Source organism: Ambystoma mexicanum, chromosome 6q (genome assembly GCF_040938575.1).
Source record: "Ambystoma mexicanum isolate Mex_15411 chromosome 6q, UKY_AmexF1_1, whole genome shotgun sequence".
Classification (NCBI taxonomy): Eukaryota; Metazoa; Chordata; class Amphibia; order Caudata; family Ambystomatidae; genus Ambystoma; species Ambystoma mexicanum.
In genome coordinates this window covers 773,471,101-773,489,161 of record NC_090937.1, presented here as the reverse complement: position 1 = coordinate 773,489,161, position 18,061 = coordinate 773,471,101, and the positions used below count along the sequence as shown (strand labels likewise).

The 18,061-nt window shown below is 45.4% G+C and overlaps 1 protein-coding gene across 1 annotated transcript in view; it reads left to right on the top strand.

The window, feature by feature from the left end:
* DCHS2 (dachsous cadherin-related 2) overlaps nucleotides 1-18,061 on the top strand; it is a 1,925,309-nt gene that overhangs the window by 1,563,018 nt on the left and 344,230 nt on the right. Inside the window, exon 14 of the mRNA XM_069631304.1 lies at nucleotides 5,719-5,832. Within this exon, the coding sequence (XP_069487405.1) occupies nucleotides 5,719-5,832 (114 nt within the window). The remainder of the gene's footprint in view (nucleotides 1-5,718; nucleotides 5,833-18,061) is intronic.

Here is an 18,061-nt window from a genome sequence, read left to right as displayed (position 1 = left end):
GGCCTGGGATTCAGTGGGATTCATAAGGATCAGGCCACCATCACAGCAGCAGTGGGTGGTTGGCAGGGAAGAGAAAGAGGGAAAGAGTTAGTGAAGAGCAGCTTATGGAACTTTTTGTGGTCTGGCTCAAGTCTGAGGGGGGCTGGGAGGCTGTTCCAAAGGGAGACACCAGCCGAGAAGAGAGAGCTGCCACCTCACTCTCTGCTTGGAAAAGGGTTTGGCAGTCAGATAGTTGGAGTTAGAGGAGTAGGTCTCTAGCAGGCGAGTATTTAGGAAGGGAAAGGTGGAGATAGTGTGATCCCAGGCCCCGGAAGACCTAGTGGATGATGCAGAGTGTCTTGAATTTGATCCTTGCAGCCACCGAGAGCAAATGGAGGGATTTTAGCGCTAGACAGATAGGGTCCCTGGGCTTGAGGCCAAGCATAAGTTTTGCAGCCCTATTAAGGATTAGCTGGAGGGGGAAAAGGGAGGCAAGAGGGAGAATAAGAAAGATGCGTTCACAGAATTGCAGCATGGAGAGGCCCAGAGGGTTGTATACTAACTGATCTTTTAACAATTGACCTTGGGAGAATTGACCTACTTTAGAAGGTCGATTAGGACATATATGCAGGCAGGGGAAACCCCCCACATCCCTCCCACCCAATCCAAAACCCCCCATTACCCCCCACCCAATCCCCTTATATTATTTATAATCCAAAACCAACCCAATACATATATAAAATAACTAAAATAATATAAAGGTTAATTGTGCAGAAGGTCAATTAGGACCACTATAATTAGGTCAATTGTGCAAAAGGTCAATTGTAAAAGGTCCATTTGGGTAATACTCCCCAGAGTTCTGGAGACAATGAGCATCTGGGGCAAGGTTAGAAAAGTAAGAATGCCTCTGAGGAGGTGAATCTGAAAGTGGGACTTCTTGGTGAGGTCCATGATGTAAAGAGTGAGGGAGAGAGTGGAGTCGAAGATGACACCAAGGTTTTCGGCCTCATGAGATGGTGGGGATAGAGGGCCCAAAGAGGGTTACCAGAGGATAGGAGGAAAATAAGGCACAGGTGCCAACGATGAGGAGGATGTCTGTCTTACTGGCATTGGGACAGAGATAATTTGCTGCACACCATGCCTGAATGGTGGACAGGCAGTTGGGATGAGAGAGGAGGAAGAAGGGGCAGTAGAGGTAAGTTTGAAGGAAAGTTGTGTGTCATTAGAATAACACTCGAAATTAGGAGAAAAGGAGGCGATCAGGTGAGAAAGAGGGGCGAGGTATCTATTGCAGAGCCATGGTGATAGGATAGAGCCTTGGGGGACACCACAGGTAGAGGGTGGTGGTGGAGGAGAAAGGGCCCAGTTGCAGCTGGGAGGGGCAGTTAGTGAGGAAAGATGTCAGCCAAACCAGTGACCAGTCAGTGATGCAGAGAGTGTCACAGAGTCATTTTATGAGGCACACCGGTCTTCATTCAATGCTAGTTCCCATTGCCTAATGTTGGGGGGAACTTCTGCCACTGGGTCACCTTTTATTTTTTGTAAAAATGTTTTCTCCAACGTACTTCATGTAATGGGAGCGGGGGATACCCCTGCAACCACTGATCCCATTATACTGTTCAAAGGGAGCGGGGGACACCCCTGCAGCCCCTTCCCCCTTGTTTGGTTTTATGGGATTCAATATTTTCGTAACTACGCATTCAACATGTTTTCCCATCATTTTCTGGCGATACTGGACTTACCCATTGCACACGCCATCTCACTTAGCTTTAGCTTTCACCTCTTTTGTGCAGTGAAGGGATTGTTCCACAGTTTTGACCATGAGAATTGCTTCCTGGGGAGTAGGAGCTGATCTCTTAATAACAGGGTTGCCTTTGGCCCAAACACGTGCCACACAGTTCTTGAAGCCCTGTAACAGAGTTCTTGATTGATGTGTTGTTTGCGTGTCACTCCATGCAGAAAAGTTGGCATTCCAATAATATGTTCAACTTTTTGTCAAGCCTGCATTGCACCCTTGTGAAATCTTCAGCATACCCATCATCCATGGCATTGCTGTGATGATTCTTCAGCCCTGGTGTCATCATGTATAGTAGCTGGTCTTCAGGATAGAGGGTATTACAGAGATCCTTTTCAAAGTGTGATGGCTTGTGGCTGATTCATTTTACACTGCTCTCATGAAGCCCCTCACCCCAAACACTTCCAATAAACTTAGAGGGGGCACCCATGTTTATTGGAGGTGTTACTCAAAGGTGCCCTCTGATAGATATGCTACCTCCCTTCGTTGCTTAGCCTGGAGGTTCCCCTAATGACTCCACCTCCTGTGTCACCTGGTACCACTCCCAGTGTTCCATGCCACCTGCAAACTCCACATTTCCCTCCTGTAGCTCCTGTACATTCTGCCCACTTTCCGGGATCCCCTGCAGTGCTCAAGCGAGCATTCACTGCTACCCTAAACCTCAACCACTTTAGTCTGTTTTCCCCCTATCCCACCTACCCTGATGCTCCCAACCCACGTAGCATCCCTGCTTGCCTGTCATCTCCCACCAGCAGCTCTCCATTGGGCCTAAGGTTGCACACACCCATAGGCATTCCTCTGCCCTCTTGCGTCCCTGAGGTAAGAAGCTTTTTCTTTGGAGTGGCATTTTGCATACATGCGTGTTTGTGAACGGACTACAATGGCCACTCTCATGGCCCAGCTTGCTTTCTTGCACCACTCTGAAGTAATTACCACCCATTGCCTCAATGTAATTTTCAAAGGGACATCTTCACAGGGGCCATAGTTGTGTGGGAGCTCCCTCTGATTGAAGACAACATGGAGACAATGCAATTCCATGCATGATGGATGTCTACAGAGTGCGGTAGGTTCTATGATATGATATGATATGGTGTGGCATTTATAACACGCCTGTAGACAAGTGTTTCTAGCCGCAACAAGACAAGGAGGGGGAAACAAGGGAGGACAAAAAATGATCTTAATACGCTTTGTGTCATTCAAATTGCACAAGTAAGGGAGGGGCGAAGGGGAGAAGTGCCAGGGGAGAGTGGATGAGGTAGTGCAGTTAACTCACAAGTGCAGCCATTGGGTGGATCATAAGGGCAGAGAGAAGGGACTGTAGGGTTTCGGATACAAACCCTTAAGTGCTGGGTAGCCCGCAGACAGTGTGAAGGAAACTGAACGTGCAGGAGCCTGGGCCCGAGTTCAGAGTGTAACCAGGTGACCAGTGCGAGGAGCAGTCAGGTGCATCAGCAGGGGAGAGGAAGAGGGAAAGTTGAAGCGAAAAGGAAGGTCTTGAGTTGCTTCCGGAACCGGAGGTGGTTCTGCTCAAGTTTAAGAGAGGAAGGGAGGCTGTTCCAGATGGAGGCCCCAGCTGAGGAGATAGCTCTGCCCCAAACTCTCCGCTTGGAGAAGCGTCTGACTCTCAGAGAGTTGGCGGTGTATGAGCTGAGAGCTCAAGAAGGAAGATGTTTTGGAAGAGAGTGTTGGAGGTAGAGCGGAAGCCTTGTGGACAATGTAGAAGGTCTTGAAGTTGATCCTTGCAGCCACAGGGAACCTGTGAAGATATTTTAGAGCTGGAGAGATACGATCTCTGAGCTTGAGGCCAAGGACAAGTCTCACAGTCCTGTTCTGGATAAGTTGCAAAGGTCAAAGAGTAGAGGCAGGAAGATTTAGAAAGAGGTTGTTGCAGTAGTCCAGTCTAGAGAAGACTAGACCTCTCGAGACAGTGAACTTCTGGGGGAAAGTGAGAAAAGGAAGAATACCTCTGAGGATTTGCAGCTGAGAGTTTGACTTCTTAGAGATGTCAGAGATGTGATGAGAGAAGGAGAGGGTGGAGTCGAACATGACACCAAGGTTCTTTGCCTCGCACGAAGGGGCTGAAAGAGGGCCAATAGTGGGCGGCCAGAGAGAGGAAAGTAGGGAGCGGGTGTCCCAATGAGGAGGATCTCAGTCTTACTGGCATTAAGGCAGAGATCATTGGTGGCACACCATTCCCGAGTTGCGGCCAGACAATCTAGTATGAGAGAAGAAGCAGAGGTGACTGTGGGGAGCCTGAAAGAGCGCCAAGTGTCATCTGCATAACATTGAAAATTGGACAAGAAAGTAGCGATGCGGTGGGCAAGAGGTGCCAGGTAGTGGTTGAAGAGCCATGCACAGATGCTGTCAAATCCAGTCCTCATCACCACTGTGGTGTTTAAAGTATTAACGCTTTGCTCCTGCTTTTTCTGTTACCATTTTACTAACAAATTCTGTCAGTCTGCAACAGAGAAAAATCGCCTTAATAAAGCACTGGACTCTATGGTGCATTTCAACTACTTCTTGGATTAGAGTAACGTGGATAATGTCACTCTGGCTGTCAAAGTAGCTCTGCCTAACTCCCCTGCCTTATGCTCATCCCCTGCTCTGTTCACTGAAGTGGTTAATGCTACGCTGCTGGCTGTGACAAGTATGGTGGCTTGCCTGGATCTGTATACATTGGAAGGGCAGACACACGAAGCACCTGAAGAGCGCAAAAGAAGACACGGCTGAGGGAAGGAAGACATTACAATTACCTGCCCTATTTGGTTTTCTCACACAGCCCCTCAAGATTGCTCCCCACGTCCAACAAGAATTTACTGGACCCCCCTCTTGTAATCTACAAACAAGGGAGGTAGACGTTTTACTGTGAGAGACGTTCCCACAGGTGACTGTCTTCCCATCATCTTTGGTGCTCTACAAACCTCTGTCAATTGTGTTGAAATGTGCAGCGTTGGCTCCTCAGCTGGGCATTCAACTGAGCTCTTTTCCTCCTTTCCATGTTGCCAGGCATCTTGTGGCCTCGCAAGTCATTTGCCTTACAAATTCACAGAGGGAAAAAAGATACATAAAACACGTGAACCCTCTGCCCAGTTACTCCACTGCCGTTTTCTGAATTTCTCTTGGCGCCTTTGTCTCACTATAATCACTACCACATACAAACAATACGTACCAATGCAGCTCGGAAGACTTCAAGATGTAGAGCAACCCAATTCTGTCCCAACTGGTTAAGAATAAATGTCCATGTGTAAATGACTTCATAAGCAGGCTGACAAAGAGCATTCATATGGAAGAATCCGCAAATGTTTTTTCAAACTCTGTCACAGATTATGTTTAATGTTATGATTGAAATCATACCAGGTTCTCTATTTGACATTTCTTTTTTTAACAACTAAAGGCTCTTCTGTTCCGTTGTGCCAGGCCTTTCGTTTTGAGTTGCTGCTGTACTGAGCGTGGCGTTGGAAAGCTCACACTCCATTGCTATACAGAATGGACATTTCAGTAGCTCATTAGTCACAGAGAAAGTTGTCATAAAAAGCCCTGGCTTCCATCTTTCAGGGTGGCGCGAACTTGATTTATAAGTTATCCCTTCACATTCCACCTGCTGGTCTTCCGTCATACACCAAGTGCGTATGCTGAGAGGGTTTTCCTCCAGATGCAACATGGCCGCCTCTTTTCAACATAGGGTTCATTGTTTAGGTGGAAACATTCTAGATTGTTTCTTCACAGAGCTTTACTGTAAAAGAAACTGCCAGTGCACCAGTGGCAATAAACTGTAATGGAGCCCATGAAACATTGATTAATCCTACATTGTGTGAAATGTGTCAGTGAAGGTTCCCGTCTTTTTGATTTATGCTGGAAAGTTTGTGAACACAAATTAAACAATACAATATTATTTGATGGAGCTTTGGTCTGGAATTTACCCGTTTACATATGTTTATCCATAGGTGCATCAGTTGTAACCGTGGGAGCGTGGGATCGAAGTCAACCTGGAGAAAAGCTACAGTATAGGGTCGTTAGCAGTGATGAAGGGGCAGCCTTCGCCATAAATCACGACACAGGTAAAATATCCACTGTGCTTCGATTTTAAAGAATTCAGCTGTTTTACCATTTTATTTGTTTTGCTAAATCCAACACTGATTTCACTGAGAGGTGCTCATGTTGCAGCTGTGCAGATGAGCTAAAAATATCTCTCTTCATCATCAAATGTGTTTGCTGCCCCCCCCCCCCCTGCGTGATTGATTGATGCTTTGGCATATGCAAGATAAAAAAAAGTGATTTTATTGCCATATGCTTTTTTTATTTTTTTTAATACGTAACACTTATTTACAACGTTCTTGTCAAAATATATATAAAATCGATATATTGAGTGGACATTGTTCTACCATTACTTTAATCAGAAGCGCATAATACTTAAGCGTTATAACGTGAAACTGAAGCTAGAGAAAATTACACGTAAAGCCAAACTTGCACATAATAAAGAGACAGCGTGATATCGTGCTCATAATGAATAATACACAGCTGCATTTCATTGCAGTTCAAGATAGAAAGACATAAATCCCAGAAGGCCCTATTTACAACCCACAAAAGACGAAATGAAACCAGTTGGCTGCGCGTTTTAATCGGTATCCTCATCACTGCACCAACGAAAATGCTGAAAACAAAAATACCGAATTTTGAAATGCACATTTGCCCTAATTATATGTTGGGGGGACTGTAGTTTAGGATAATAAAAAATTCAAGGGGAGTATGGGGGGCCTGGGGAGGCTCCCTCTCCCCCCACCACTGCATAGCTTATCATTGCAGGGAAAAGTTTGGGGGAAGGGAAATCGGTATGTTTGTATTCAGCATTTTGTTTTCACAATGATCACACAGCTCCATTTAATCGCTGTTGGGGCTTTGAGATGTTAATCCATTCCACTATACTCAGATTTGTCTCACCCTCTGTCACAGAATCCACCACTGTGACCCTGCACTGACCAACGCTATGTCAGCCAAATTAGCAGTTGCAATGCCTAAAAGATGAAACTGACCTGCTGGTGCGAAATGCCCGAATTTTAAAGTGTCTGCATTCACTTTTACTTGAAACATTACATATTTTAGGGTAGGAAGCTACCCAAATATCACACTTCCATGTCCTTAGGTTGATATCTCATGTTCCCACACAACATCCCAATTTCCCTTTAGCACCAGAATCCCCTTCCTGTAACCTTGACTCTCCGGTACGTGGCGGCTACGTTGGATAGGGCCCAGCATCGTTATCTCTGAGAATCCCCTCTTCCAAGGAATGGCAGCATTAAAGTGATGACTCCTGGCATGCCCCAGCCTCCTGCTCCTTGATACCCAAAAGGGCTTTGGTCGGCTCTCCCACAAGACAGTTCCTTTTGACTTAGTTCCTGATGAATGTACCTCTGTGCTGTGGCCAGCTGTTCATGCTAATGTTGTAGAAGGGATCGATAGTGACAAGGCCCGCTTCCATGAAGTACTCAGCATTGAGATCACTATTGGGGACGTGGGCTTTCAAGAAATGCCAAGGGCCCTCATTACAACACCGGCTCTAAACCATGGCGCTATTAGCACCATGGTTGGTGCCGGTGTTGTAACGAGTCCGCCATGGTGAAATGGGGAAATACCGCCCCATTCCAAGGTTGGCGAGCAGTATTTCCCCATTTCCCCATGGCCCTTCCCCATTCCCATTTTTGCCCCATAGGGCTCAATGGGAATGGGGAAGGCGGCAATTACGGTACCGCAAATTGCGGTACCGTTACTGCCTGCGAGGTCCCTTTGCGGGTGCCTACTTTAACGGCTGGTCCAGACCAGCCGTTCAGGTCGGGTCCCGCAAAGGGACCTCGTAGTAAGGCGCTAAGTGGTTAACGGCGCCGCAGCCTTTTACGGCACCGTTAACCACTTAGCGCCTGGGTCATAATGAGGCCCAAGGACTTCAACGGTTACATGTTAATTATGTTGTCGGTCAAGATCATACTCAAAGCTAGTGCATGAAAGGCTCAACAATTGAAAGACATTTGCAGTGATTTAGTTTGCATTATCAATCCTAAAACTCCATTGACATAAATTGCTGAGCTTTCATCATTTTGGTCTCAGACCTTTGTTAAGCTGTGAAATATAATGGAAGTCAGAGACCAACCAAGGGTTCTGGGTCATTGTGGAGGTGGGTACTGGTAATCAGCCTTCTGCTTACATCTTCACTGTTAATTTGGTATTTATCTGTTACTAATACAGACTGTTAGCAGTGATGATGAACTTCCATGTGGGCCCAGTGTCTTGTTTTAAGAGTGCAGTCTCATCCACACACCACTATCAATGCAGAATATGTCTATGCTCTTCCTTTATGCTTGCTAAATGCTATATCCAGTAAGTTTTACACAATCATGCAAACCAAATTATTATAAAAAAAAATACCACAAGAAAGACTAAAGCCGAAATCCTGAGCCAGACACGAGTGGAACATGGGTTAGATCCATTTCACGGTGTCTTAAATACTGATGCATATTTTTTACTGCAAATAGCTAGAGACTTGTTCATCAGCTGAGGGCCGGTCTGTTTGACAAGATCACCCGTTGAACATATCATCCGCACTCGTCTTGTTTCTGTACTGAAAATCTCCAGTGCTTCCTGTGTAGGGGAAAAATTGAAAGAAGAAACAGGCTGGCTGAATCACAGCACAAAATGCTGAAATGGTGCCTTGCTTTGTTTATATATGGTGTACCTTTTTTCCAACCATGAAAAGCAAGTATGGTAAATTGCTGGATTAAAACACTGAGGTACCTTGCTGAATACTTCAAACAAGAAAAATGTAACATTTAAAAGGCAGAGGAAAACTTCAGATAAATCAATGATAACACTGTTCCCTGCAAATAGTGTGGAGCAAAATGCAAGAAGGACAAGAACTAGTGCCTGTTCTGTCATATTGTGTCAGAAATGCTACTAACCAAAGAAGAACGCCAGGCTTGTACCACACTACACAAATCAAGTGAATTACACTTTAATTTCATAAGCCAAAATGCCATGTGTTTTCAAATGGAGGGCAGCTTTGTTTTAAACACGAAGAAAATGATTTCAATTTCACAATTGACAAGGTTCTTTCTGATTCTGTATTGTATTTCATAACTGCCCTGGGTTTTCCCACCCAGTGCCAATGCCTTTTTTGGTGATTTTGGTATTTTGCCATTCAATGCCTTCTAAAGTTTTCTGTTTCATTAACCCCTTCAGTTCCAAGGACGAGGTATCTCGTCCTTGGCAACAGGGAGGTCATCCCAAGGACGCGATACCACGCCCGTGGCACTTAAGGGGCTAAAGCAACATTTAGAAATATCAACTGTCCATAATTACACATTAGACTGATATAATTTGTGCAGGGAATATATTGCTGGTTAATTTGCATTGACATATGGCCTGGGCTTTACAAGATTTATTTTTAGCTTGTTGGCAAGTAGACTCGAGACTCAAGGTAACTTCCCAGCCAAAGTGTGTTTGAATAAAATATTTTCAAAGGTGGAGTTTTGAGGTGGTCACAGGTTAAGGTCAAAGGTGGAGTTTTGAGGTGGTCACAGGTTAAGGCCACCAGGAAAAGCAGACTTTGTATGGAGTAGTCCTCAGCTCACCTATAAACTCACCATCTGCTGGAGCTAATGGAATCATTAATCAGAGAGTCTGACAGGTGTGCCGAGCAAAAGAACAGTCAGACCCTCCTATTAATCATTACCTTTACAAAGGGCCCCTGAGAGCTGCTCACATGATTCATTATGCTAACATGAAGTTGTATTTCCATGTGCAAAGGTCAAAAGGAATAAAGTTGATCATTTAAAACGTGCATTATTTGGCATGTTTGAGAACGATTTTGGTTATATCTCTACAATGAAGGTGTTTTTAATCAAAATAATGTTTTCTTAAACCGCAATAGTCTCCCTACAAAATGATATCACAGATGATATATTCATATTTATTAATAATTGCTAAATTATACAAAATTGAATAATTCAGTCATACAGAACTCTAGGGCAGAGTTGCTACTTCCTCCAGATGAGGTTCTGTGTAGACCAACATAGAGGTTCTGCCACATTTCTACAGTCCAGCAAGTCACGTGAACCTGTTGGGAAGCCAACAAGTCGCCAAGCTTTTGTTACAACACATCGTCATATGTGCCTTGTTATCCATTACAGTGTAAAAGAAAATAAAACAATCAGAAATCCAGCATATAAAGTTGTATCATGTCATCGTATTGATAACAATTTAAGAGTTCCGTACGACATCATTTTTCAGTTAAATTTAGAGAGTCCAAGAAGTTCACAATTGCGCAGGTCAACTTAAAGTTATGTCCGGTAGCCACATAAGACCACCAATTTTGATTGTCTGATTCAACAGGGGTAAAGTCTCCTAAGTGACGCAGTTGACATAAGGTTAACGCATGGCATCCGGTAATTAGATGTTCGATAGATTCGGTTCGAAGGTTGCAGAATCAGCAAAGATTGCCGTTTGCTTCGTTAATGTGTCGAAGAAATTGCATTTCCCTGGTGTTTAATACATTCAAACGCAGCCAAATTGGTCATGATGATGTTGCGAGGGGCAAGTTACCAAGTAGCGTCAAAAAGCATTGATTTTGTGTTCGCCTAATCCCAATCTCAAGAATGTAGGCTTCGTTTTCAGCAGATCGTAATTCTGGATCCAACACCAATGGTCACATTTCTTTTTTACGCACTGAGGTTGGCTGAGCAAGTCAGCTATGTTCAAATCGGCATTGTTTAGAGTGGCTTCCAGGTATTGCTACCAGTCTCCAAGAAGGCCCGGTCGCTCACAGCCTGGAAGATTTTCAAAAAGTTGGTATGACGGAGGCAGTGGTTGCAGCTTCATCTTTCGTAGCACCCTTATTGATTTCCACATGACGCAACTATGTATTGAATTTATTGATAATTCATATCGAAGAGACACCCTTGAAATGTACGAGGGTAGATGCAATACCCGACGCCAAAATAATCCTTCGAGCTTCTGCCAGAATAGGGCATCAATGTTCCAGCCTGATTCAGATCCAAACGTAATAGCGGGTATTACCTTTTGAATGTAAAATATTAGTACCGGTTCAAGAGAAAATTTGCCATATTGCTTATTTATTTTTGAGGCTTGAATACTGAATTGAATCATCCGATTTGTGAGGTCCAACTTCCAGTGATGTTCATTGATAGAAGTGTTGAAAGTTATTCCAAGGTATCGAATGGAATTCACAGAACTCAAAGAGATTCCATTGGTTTTCCAGGAGAAGGACTTATTTTTTCTGGAACCACCAGCACCAATGGTCACGATCTTTGTTTTACCTGTATTTAGAAATGTTCATCTTGTAGTTAAATACGTTTTATAAGGCCTACATTAAAAAATAGTTTTTAAGCTTAGTTCTCCTTAGTGAACATTATTTGAAAATGTTACCCCTAGTTACTGTGGTTTTCCGGTGTAGTTTAGAACAGATTTCAGTCGAAGCATGAACCAAGCTTAGACGCAAGTGACATAAAGACATCAAGGGACAGTAGTAACACAGTAGCAAATTACATATGGGTAATCGAGAGAGACAGGGCCATGAGAAGTGGGTTAACGGGAACTTCGGGGTGTGAAGGTCGCAGGTAGTGGGGCGCTGCTTCAGACTCTCTGCAGGTGAAGTTTCTGTCTTGTAAGATATACACAAATATAAGACTCTAAATCTTTTCACACGATCATGGGGTAACATTTGTAAAACAATGCAGTTTGTACACCTGACAAGGCTACCCCTTCCCTGGAAGAACATAGTCTGGCTAGACATGTACTGTGGTAAAATACATATTTTACTGGCCAACGTGTCCCTTCCGGAAAAAGAAAGCATAGAGTCATTTCCTCAGCTGCCGGCCAAAAAATGGCTTCCAGCAAAAACTGTATGTTCCATTTCTCTAGATTTGTGTTGACCTTTAGAACGACATAACAGATATCACATACACACTACTTGAAGCAACAGGTATTCAAATATTTCACGTTTATGATTTTCTGTCATTCACCAGAGTTAACAACTTCACTGAGAAGGGCTGGAGGAATCAGAATAGTATTTGCTGTTTTAAAGACCATACACACGAAAATAAGATTCCTATAAGAGCATTAAATAAGGCCTTAGCCGAAACCCTAGGAGTTCAGGATATTTCTTTCAATATTTTTACTGCTACCCAGATTTTGTCAGACTGAATGTTTTGTGGAGGCTGCAATGTTAGATTTGAGGTGAACAATCCACTTTTTAGGGCTTGTTTAATTAATTGAGTGGAGCATTGCCACACAAGGGAATTAAGGTGTATAAGGACACAAAGCATAATGTATGTCACTTACATTATACGTGGTTAGATCCGATGTCAATATGTCAGGCTGAAGGGCGAGCTGATCTTACGCAATCTAAGACCAAGGCTCTCTCTATTTCTTATCCTATTAATCGACTCATTATGGACCAGTCTAAGGTGGAATTAGAACTCAGCTTCAGACACATTTCTGCTTCTATTTTTATACTGATTCAAGATAGAATTTCAGTGCAGGGCCATGAGTCAGTGTACAGTTCTATCACAAATACATCCCCCAAATTGCCCCTAATATTATTAGACATGATAGGCAGAACAATGGACAGTGAAACTAGGAGTAGAAATTAAACCGTAATTACTCAAGGTAATAAAATACTCGCAGACATACAAATATTCAAACACAGCATTGGAAGATAGTGTTGGAACTGTATCACTCTCTGCTACAGCTACACTCGTGGTGAAATTTGGATGAGACCATATGCCTAGGATTTATACATGGAAATGCAGTCACAATACATATATAAGCAAATTGTAGTGTGATACATTTTTTGGGATGTAGTTAATTTATGTTATTAACCAGATATGTGAACCCAAAACGGGCAAGAGATAACAGATGGTTGAATACAAATCAACCAGGCTTCAGAAAATGTGGCTTTTGCACATATTTGCAAGAGACAAGACGAAAGAACTTGAAGGTCAGAATGGAAAAACTATCAAAAACCAACATATGATCAACTGTAGAACCAAGTACGTGGTCTATGTAATAATTTGTATCTGTAAGAAAATGTACATAGGCAGTACAAAAAGGGAACTGAGGACCAGGATTAGGGAACACCTGATGAAAATCGGAAGCCAGGAATCTACTGGAGTCTAATTAGAATATGTTCATGTATTCCGAGGCAAGGTAAGACTGCATGCCAATCCAGTGATGTTAAAATAATAACTTTTCTTTTAGATTGTCACATTTCTAAGCATTGCTAATATGATTAACTGTCAGTCAACAAGTTTATTCAGATTAAATGTAATCCATCAAACACATAGCAAAAACAACACACAAAAGCAAATACAATCAATAAACCTTATCAAAAAGTGGTACATCAAAGAGTCATTTAAGGGAAAAGAGAAGGGTGAACCAAAGGATCCCATCGCCCTCTATATAACTCCCCTTGATTGGGCCCAGCCCCAAAAGTGCCTATCCGATTGCGACCCAGGGGAATGAGGTTAGCCCCAGACAGGGGGTAGGTCCTCTGGATACGCCTCAGGGGGTACTCTGGGCCTAAATGCAGTAGTGAGCTGATACAAATTACACTCCTGGGGGTCCCCCCACCCCTGCCCATTGTCCCAAGACCCTATTTGCCAGTATCCAGTCCCAGAAGGTCAATTCCACTATGTCCCCCGAACTCTGTACCAGGCTGGCCAATCTGCGACATCCCGCCAAGGTGTCCCTGGTCACAAAAGAACAACCTCTCACAGACCTTAGCCAGTGTAGGCTTTTATTGGCAAGAGCTTCCCTGGACTCCTGCATGCTCCTTTCCATTTTTGGTACCCCATGAAGATACACACAATTCCGACTTTGGGTAGGGGGCTGGGGTGGGTCTCCTCTAAGCCGTGAACCACCGGGGCTCTTTCCCACAATTTTGGGGCAATAGGGACCTACTTGGCTATGCCCAAAGTCCACCACCCCAATGTGCTGGCTGATTTTGTTGCCCCCTGCACTGGGATTTTTACCAAGGGCTGGTTGTGCATTCCCAGACATCAGGCTGGGACTAGACGGTGTTGGGGCTATAAGCTCAGGACTCAGAAGGGCTTGGGTCTTAGGATGTGCCATAGGTATGCCGATTGGGACCTTACAAGCAGCCGGGATATAGATGGGCTCCTCCTCCCTCTGCTCCTTCGCCTGAGTGGCTATAAGGGCTGCAAGCACATGTCTGATGAAACCAGCTCAGCCAGAACTTGCTTACACTTGCACCCCCCAAGTGACATATCGGCCTCCGAAGGGGGGTTAAAGGCCAACCCTACATCCAAAAGGGTTTTGCTTTTTTGATGCTTAGAATCCCTAGGTGTAGATAAGGAAGGGGGTGGGCTGGCCAGTGGACACACTGTAGACACCGGCACACTTCCGGAGCTTCTGTTGCACAAGGAAAAATAGTGTGCAGGGACATCAGCAGAAGGGCTGCCCTCAGCACTCGTGCAGACCAAAACCGAGCTGAAGGGGGTCTTTCCTGGCCCGGCACCATTTATAGGGGTGGATGGTGAGGTGAGAACTGCAATGTATCTTTCCGGGGTTGAGCTCGCTGAGGGGAAGCTGCTAACTAATTCTCCCATACCTGCAAAGCCCCCCTCATGATGCACCTGCAACTCCGTCCCAGGACAGAGCATTCTCTGGACAGGGAGCACCTTAGGGGGACTAAGGCTCGGGGTTGGGACGAGAAGACAAGGTTCTTCAGTGGAGGGTGGGCAGAACCTTCCTCCGTTAGGTGCTATGATGGCCTGGGCCACCTGAGTCTTTGCGGTGCAGTCCTCTCCATTGCGTTGATCCTCATACATATTACCCCGATTGGTGGATAATGATCCTTCTCTGGTCCCATGTTCGATGACCATGCTGCTCCCCCATGACAGTTGAGCCCCACAGCCCCCTTCTATCCACACTTAGGGGGGTGGGGGGGAACAAGAGGAGGGCTCACCCCCAGGTACTAAGACAGTGTTCTGGGCGGTCATAATGGGAGTTTCAGCCAGCGCACCCTTTTTAACCTCGGAACGTGTCCTCTTTATGACCAGTGCCTTACGCTTGAGAATATGCCCACTCTCTTGGAGAGCATGCTCGACGCACACCTTGGGGCATAGTGGAGGCAGGAGGAAGGGTGAAAGAGTTGGAGGTGTAGGGGGGGGTTTCCTTGGTGGGCCGTGGGTTTTCATAGTTCTCAGGCTCTTCAGTAAGGACATTATGGATTCGGCAGACTCAGCAGACTCTTCAGAGCTGCGCGGGAACACCCGCTTTAGGCTTCTCTAGGCCTGGGCAAACAGTCCCTCGGACGAACTCTCACCTGCATGCTTGCCTGCACTTACTTCACTTTTCCTGCCTCTCCTCTCTCTGGCGGTTCCAGGACAGGCCTCCCGCTGCCGCGCCGAACACCTGCAGCGCCGAACAACTGCGGCGCCAAACACCATGCCCTTGCCCCGCCGCGCGGGCTTCACCGCTGCGGGGCACCGGTGCTGGAGATGAGTCCTTGGAGGCGTGGCCAATGCAGGAAGCTGCTGGAGGGGTCTGTGCGGCGCCAAACACCGCGCCCTTGCCCCGCCGCGGGCTTCACCGCTGCAGGGCTCCGGTGCTGGAGATGAGTCCCTGGGGGCGTGGCCAAAGCAGGAAGCTGCTGGAGGGGTCTGTGTGGTGCCAAACACTGCGCCCTTGCCCTGCTGTGGGTTTCACCGCTGTGGGGCACTGGTGCTGGATATAAACCCTTGGGGCGTGGCCAATGCAGGAAGCTGCTGGAGGGGTCTGTGCGGCGCCAAACACTGCACCCTTGTCCCGCCGCAGGCTTCACCACTGCGGGGCTCTGGTGCTGGAGATGAGTCCCTTGGGGCGTGGCCAAAGCAGGAAGCTGCTGGAGGGGTCTGTGTGGCGCCAAACACCGTGCCCTTGCCCCGCCGCGGGTTTCACCGCTGCAGGGCTCCGGTGCTGGAGATGAGTCCCTGGGGGCGTGGCCAAAGCAGGAAGCTTCTGGAGGGGTCTGTGTGGTGCCAAACAGTGTGCCCCTGCCCTGCCGTGGGCTTCACTGCTGCGGGGCTCCTGTGCTGGATATGAGTCCCTTGGGGCGTGGCCAAAGCAGGAAGCTGCTGGAGGGGTCTGTGAGGCGCCAAACACTGCACCCTTGTCCCGCCACAGGCTTCACCACTGCGGGGCTCCGGTGCTGGAGATGAGTCCCTGGGGGCGTGGCCAAAGCAGGAAGCTGCTGGAGGGGTCTGTGCAGTGCCAAACACCGCGCACTTGCCCCGCCGCGGGCTTCACCGCTGCGGGGCTCCGGTGCTGGAGATGAGTCCCTGGGGGCGTGGTCAAAGCAGGAAGCTGCTGGAGGGGTCTGTGCGGCGCCAAACACTGTGCCCTTGCCCCCATATTTTGATATTTGATTATGGATTTAGTTCTACCATTGGTAGCGAAGACTTATTGACATTTTTAGCAAACCCTGATTCAGGAAGGCTGTGAGTATGCCTTTAATTGAGGTATGGTTAGTTCATGGTCGTCATGACAACATCCGGAAAACTGAGTTTTTATTTTTATGCACTGTTGGTCTGCCTAAATGATTTGAGGATCTTGTGCTACTGTAATGGGCAACCCTCTCACAGAACGCTTGGGAGGCATTAGCATTTAGACTTAATGGGGAGTTTATTTCTTCTGTACACTTTTTCGTAATGGTGGACATAGCGATGCATCGCCATGATAATAGTTAAATAGTTCCAAAATGGCGGCGGCCATTGTTAGATACTGGAAGCGACTCAAAGCGGATGACCGGAGCAGTTTGAAGTAAGTTCACACACTCGGATTACTAAGGTGTTTTTTAAAGAAGAGTGTCACTATTAGATCTGTAAAACACATGGCAGTAAAATGAGTAATCCCTGATTTCCCGATGACCGGAGCAGTCTGAAATAATCCCTGATTTCCGGATGACCAGAGCAGTCTGAAATAAGCGTAACACACACGGTATAACCACGGTGTGTTTTTTAATCAGAGCATTAATATTCAATCTGTAAAATACGGGGCAAAAATATGAGAAATATAAGAAATCCCTGATTTTAGGGATAGTTATGGATTAGTGACCTTCTCATCATTAACATGTTTAGACTACTATTGGGAGACACAAAGTTGTGGGGTTTTACTTATAGGTGGAGGTGTATATTTACATAACCTCAGCAACAAGAGGACAGAGTCTAATGGCACCTTAACAACTAATATCCCACCAGAATTCTGATCAAAGGACTTTACCAGTAACTCGAGTGCACGAGAACAGGACCAAAAATCAATTAAGTGACCCCCAAAGAGGGTAAGTCATTGGAACTTTGCGACATAGCAATTAATACTATCCTTTAGGGTGAACTTTTGAAACTAATGGCAAATTATTTATCTCTCCCTTTTCTTGTCTTTGTCTGTGTCCCCACTCTCTTTTCTCCCTCGTCCCCTCATTGAATTATTGTTTTGTTCAATGCATCATGTTACTTTGTTGTTTTTGTATACACCCCATGCATCCACTCCCAACGCCAACCCTTATCTCTCTGTCTTGGGTTATGCAATGATATATTGATTTTTTGATGTTATGGTTTATTTTCCTTGTGCATTTATGATGACTTCACTGTTATTAGTGTAATTCCTCTATTGATCAAATCAATGGATGCCTTATTTTGGGTTGGGGTTTGTTCGTTGGTAAAACTTATATATGCTTTGATAAATTGACTCTTATATATAGGGGTACTCTTTTGTATTAATTGTGATATATAACAGCCCTGATTTGAGAAACGCCGAAGAGGGCCGAAGCACGTGTCATCAACCTAAGGGCAACTCATTAAAATATATACTCACAAAACTGGGCGCAGAGTCCTGGATCTTTCTTCTCTAGTTTTTCGCCAATTTGATGTTATCTACCATTGCTCCAATGTTGGGATGATCTCAGCATCAGAGGACCAGAATCAGTGACTTAGGATTTCTACTGCCTTCAGTAGCTAGATTAATTGTGGCAAGAGGATGACTAGATCCTAGACCACCAGATGTGGAACAGTGGGTAATGAAAGCTCAGGATTCTTATCCGTTGGAGATGACAATTTACAATAGGCAGGGCTGAGAAAAGCAGTATGAAATTATATGGAGTAAAAAGAAAATAAGTTGGGCAACCAAGACAGATATAGGGCATTATAAATCTCAAACACATAGTCATCTTCACACTGTTTGTTTTCTGAAAAATAATAATCAAAAATAAATGATTAAACTCAC